At 34.0% G+C, this 4,789-nt stretch overlaps 1 protein-coding gene across 3 annotated transcripts; it reads left to right on the forward strand.

Annotated features, from left to right (window-relative positions):
• Nucleotides 1-479: 479 nt before the first annotated feature.
• Nucleotides 480-4,789, forward strand: LOC110721695 (putative ABC transporter C family member 15). 3 transcript variants are annotated; one of them, XM_021900898.1, is made up of 5 exons: nucleotides 487-808; nucleotides 1,664-1,733; nucleotides 3,604-3,843; nucleotides 4,005-4,140; nucleotides 4,640-4,789. In XM_021900898.1, the coding sequence occupies exons 2-4, from the start codon at nucleotides 1,709-1,711 to the stop codon at nucleotides 4,118-4,120; spliced, it is 381 nt and encodes a 126-aa protein (XP_021756590.1). In that variant the 5' UTR covers nucleotides 487-808; nucleotides 1,664-1,708; the 3' UTR covers nucleotides 4,121-4,140; nucleotides 4,640-4,789. The 3 variants fall into 3 exon arrangements, with proteins under 3 accessions (XP_021756589.1, XP_021756590.1, XP_021756588.1); XM_021900897.1 differs by lacking the exon at nucleotides 1,664-1,733 and having other exon boundaries at nucleotides 480-808; XM_021900896.1 differs by lacking the exons at nucleotides 487-808; nucleotides 1,664-1,733 and adding an exon at nucleotides 1,740-3,522.

Genomic DNA, 4,789 nt, shown 5'->3' on the forward strand with positions numbered 1-4,789 from the left:
TCTGGGAAGTGACATTGTCAAATGAACCCGGCGTCTAACAAATTCTTTACTTCGGCGGCTGCCGCCTGACTTCTCTCCTCGCCATGATTTCTTTTCTTTTGCCTAATAGGCTTTTTCTTTGGATCTGGGCTGATGCCTGACATCTCTTCCACTTCAAAGGCAAAGATGACCTTGTTCAGCAGATTATGCAAGTCTGCCCCCAACTTTGCAAAGGCAACCATCCCTACCTTATCAGTACGCTCTGGACGTGTGTCATCCAGAGCAACATCAATGTGTTCACCAGCCGGCTGGGGACAAAGTTCATTTGATCTTTCCCCGTTCAGTGATTACTATTGCTTCTTTTTTTTTAAAGTGACCAGCTGGTCGGCCTTCACTAGTAGAAAAAATGAAAAAGGCACCGCAAAATGCGCACCGATTTTTAAAAACCGGTGGGAAAAATAATAAGGGGGATTGAGGGGAAGACTTTTCGCCCAAACCGGTGCGAAAAATGAGTTAATCACACCGGTTCGGTTCGAACCGGTGGGAAAACTATTGTTAAAAAAAACACGGGCCTTATCTTCTTTCTTTCTCTTTGTCTTATGTATTTCTCTTTCCTCGATCTCTCCTCCTCTCCCATATACCTCTTTATGATTTTTTATTTTTTTTTTTTGTTTAATGATGAACAATTGAAATTTTGAATGCAATTAGGGTTGGTGTGTGAACCATCAAATAGTTGAATTTCAATTTTTGGGCGTTTAAAGGCGTTGTTCTGGTTGATGCGAAGCCATGGCTCCATTTGAATACAAGCCGTATTTGGATTCCAAAACATGTAAGTGTAAATTCGATTTGTTTTGTTGAATGGGATAATTAGTTGAAAGTTTATATTGTTGAAGGTGTATATGTGTGTGTTAATTATTTAGGGTTGGTTTATGAGTTGATTGATTGCATTAATTTGGTTTATGTGTGTGGGAATTCAGCTTATTGTCTATTTAGAAATTGTCTGAGGTTGTTTTACTGGAATCACATTCAGAGGTTTAGTTCTTTGGATTCTTTGCTTGGGAAAAATCTTGTCTTTTTTTAGGTATATAATATACACTACGTTTTTATTTTATTTTTCAGATTTTTTTTGCAGAAAATTTCATGGATTAGTGTTGGAATATTTTATTTAATTACTTTATTATGGGGTTGTGATTTTTGTTGAATGATGCTGAAATCCCATGTTTTAGTTTTGTAAGTAATTTTAAATGGGGTTGTGTTTCTGTTGTGATTCATGTGGAAATCTGTAAAAAAAAAAATATTATTCCAATCTAAGGTTGCCTGGAATGTGGATTCCTCTACATGGGACAGAGACTATCTCCACGGAATCTCCCTGCCTGTTATTTGCTTGAGCTCACTGCTTGTTTTCATAGTTTCCAAATCTTTCAGCCCTATGCTCTCCTTTTCTTTGCGGGATTATTTTTATGGATAGTTTCTTTATAGCAAAATGGTAAAGTTATTTGGACGGACGACTATGATGTTGATGAACAGATAAAGTTATAATTTTTCAAAATAGTTATGTATTTTGGATTGGCTTAAAAGAGGTAGTACATTGAAGATTGATTTTGACAAGTATAGTTCAGGAAAATGTGTGGCCTATTGATTCTGTGGTACTAAACTGAAATCTGAAGTAAATGTTTATTTGCAGATATTGGCATACTTGCTACTGTCATCAGCTTCTTCGGCCATACCTATGACAAACAGAATGCAAGAAGGAGGTGACAACATTTATCTTCGGGTTTAACCGTTTAATTGATTCTTGGTGGTTAAAATTCGTGTCTTAATTTCGTTAAAAAATTGTGTGGTTTAATTACCTTAATATTAGATGTCATAGTATTATTTGTGGTAGAATGTGGGTAATTACTTAAGCAGAAGAGTGATGCATTTAAGGGATAGGATGAAATGAGTTGGCAGTGAATGGGATAGAGTAGATTTTGGAGTTATGAAGTTCGATCTCGAATGGTAAAAGAATTAAGAATGGATGTTGTTAGGGGAGCTAAATGAATTCTTTACCATATATGTTAAGGATGAGGGATTGGGTTCTAGATAAAGAAGCTTGTTTGATATTGAATGTTCTGATAATGAGTTTAATGTTCTGATATTGAGTTTAATGTGTATGATTTTCATTTTGATTATAGTTCTTTGCTGGATTTTGATTATTCGTACAGTTCAGTTGTTTGTGGTTTAACCACCATAAGGAAAAAAGATTTTTTTTTTTTTTTTTGTTTTTTTTTTTTTTTTTTTTTTTTTTTGTTTTGGAATGAAATTGTTTTTCTGGTTTGGCTGGAGATAGATTTACCGTGTCAAATTGATTCTTACTTATAAAAAGTGGAGATTTAGTTGAATGAAGTTTTATGCTTAGGATGCCACAGTCTTTATTGTTATGATGTGCAGTATTTTTTATAGTGTGGGCAAGGCTTTTATGGCTTATTTAACGAAGAGATTACAGTGCACCACCAACTCTTTTAAGGACAAGCTACCAGACAAAAACTGAAAGTAACACATAAGTTGTTTACCACATATGTTAATAGAAAAATCAAGCCTACCTTTCAGTGTTCCTAGCTTACAGGCATTTTCGCCTCCTTCAGTGTCAATTTATATTCTGGATTTTGATTGATTTGTTGTGACTTCTTATGTTTATCCATGATGCATGAAAGCTATAATTACATGAAAATAAAATTATATGAATTTGTTGGATTAAAAAAAAGTGTGAAATTGGTGTTAAATTCTTGCAATTGGTTAGTTGAAATTTGAGCTAGTTAGTTTGCATTTATGAAATTGATATTACTTTTTCACTGGTGAATAGTGATAAATCTTTGGTATATTAGGATATTCTGGGTTTTGATAAATCTTTGGTATATTAGGATATTATGTTACTGGTGAATAGTGATAAAGCTAGTTAGTCTTATTTTTTACTAAAGGAATGTTTTTGATCAACGTATTGTTGTACTTCATATTAGTGAGTTTTAATAAGTTAGTTTATAGATACAATGTTTTCAGCTATAGAAGTCTTTGGTATATTAGGATATTATGTTATATCTTTGATTTGATATTATTGTTTGTAATCTTCCGCACCATTTTCATGTATCATTGTTAGCCTTTAATAATCTGTTGTAACACTATAAATAGTTGTATTATTTCATGAATTTATTCAAAGCTTTTCCATATTCTCATTCTCATAACTCTATCCGATGGTAGTTTGTTGTACTATGATTCATTTCAAAAGAGATGCTTTACATAACATATCTAAGCATCGCTCCTGCTGGCTACACATAGCTGCAGCTCAATATAAAACTGAAAAGAAAATAACTTTGACAGAATTTAAGGAGATAAAGAAGAAGTTTAAGCGCACTTCACCTTGTTTTTTTGATACTTTTGCATCTGTTAATTACGCTTGCATAAGCGTCCATAATTTCTTACTAATAATTGGCTTCTGTGGCAAAGTTTTAAATTGCATGCTGGATTGCTCTTTTTCCTACGAGTATGCACGGCTTCTTGATGCCCCTGGTATTATAACTTTCTGATTCAGGATATAAATGTTTAAAACTTTCTTCGTATTTCTCACGAAATCTTTGCTAATTGTGACAGTTGCTGAAGATGGAGAAAATTGGAGTGTAGGGCAAAGGCAGTTGGTTTGTCTAGGGAGAGTGCTTCTACAGAGGAGGAGAATCCTAGTGTTGGATGAAGCTGTTGCATCTGTTGATACTGCAACTGATAATCTGATTCAGAAGACTGTCAGAGAGGAAACAAGCGGATGTACTGTGATTACTGTCGCGCACAGGATACCTACTGTCATTGACAATGATCTTGTCTTGGTTCTCGATCCAGGTAAGTTTAATACCAAGTACAAGATTTTTATTCTGCTTAAAGTTTAATCCATTAACACTGATATTGATAAATGTTGTAGTAGCCTGTTGTTGTGTATGTACTTCTGGTTGTATTTTCTATTTGTCTGAGTGAAATGTTGCAAATTTGATTCATATATGCAGGCAGGATCGCCGAGTATGACTCTCCTTCTGAATTGTTGAAAGACAGTTCAACTGCATTCTCAAAGCTGGTGAAGGAATTTATCTGTAGATCATCCAAGCATTTCGACGAGATATAGAAACAGTGTATAGAAACAAGGTTAGTGAAGCAATCAAACGATTCTTTAAAATAACCTCTAGCATTCACCAAAGCTATACAAACGACTCACTGATGCAATTCCATTCTTGTTGACAGTTAGGTTCCTGTTACTTAATAGAATAACTATAAGTATCATTGAACAAACTCCAAGCTCTGTTGTATCCTCTGGTTTGCAAGTGCTTACTTCATTGCATTGTTGTTATGCCTCAATTGCTGATCACTTGGACTTTTCGCATACCTACATTAGACCAGATTGTTAAATAATAATTTATCTTTGAGTTATTGAGTATACAAAAAGAAAGTTCAAGACAAAAAACACAGAACATAACAGTAGAATCCAATGCCTATTTTACCAAGAGCACTTAGATCCTATTCAATGTAATTATAAGTCCTGCTAGCCTAATCTGTTCATGGCAACCATAGAATAAAGTCCTTGCAATTGATATTTTGGTCAGCTTAAACGTTTATGAAAGTTATAATGGTGATTTTGCTTTTTCAGGAGTAAAGGTCGCTGCACTCGACTAATGCTATGATCGGAATGCTTCTAATACCAGAGCCTTTTGCATGTCCATTTTGTTTGTGCTTATGTAACATTGTATGTTATTTATTTTTTGACGAAAATTGTAATATTACAACTATTTATAATGAA

The sequence above is a fragment of the Chenopodium quinoa genome, unplaced genomic scaffold (assembly GCF_001683475.1).
Source record: "Chenopodium quinoa cultivar QQ74 unplaced genomic scaffold, ASM168347v1, whole genome shotgun sequence".
Lineage (NCBI taxonomy): Eukaryota > Viridiplantae > Streptophyta > Magnoliopsida > Caryophyllales > Amaranthaceae > Chenopodium > Chenopodium quinoa.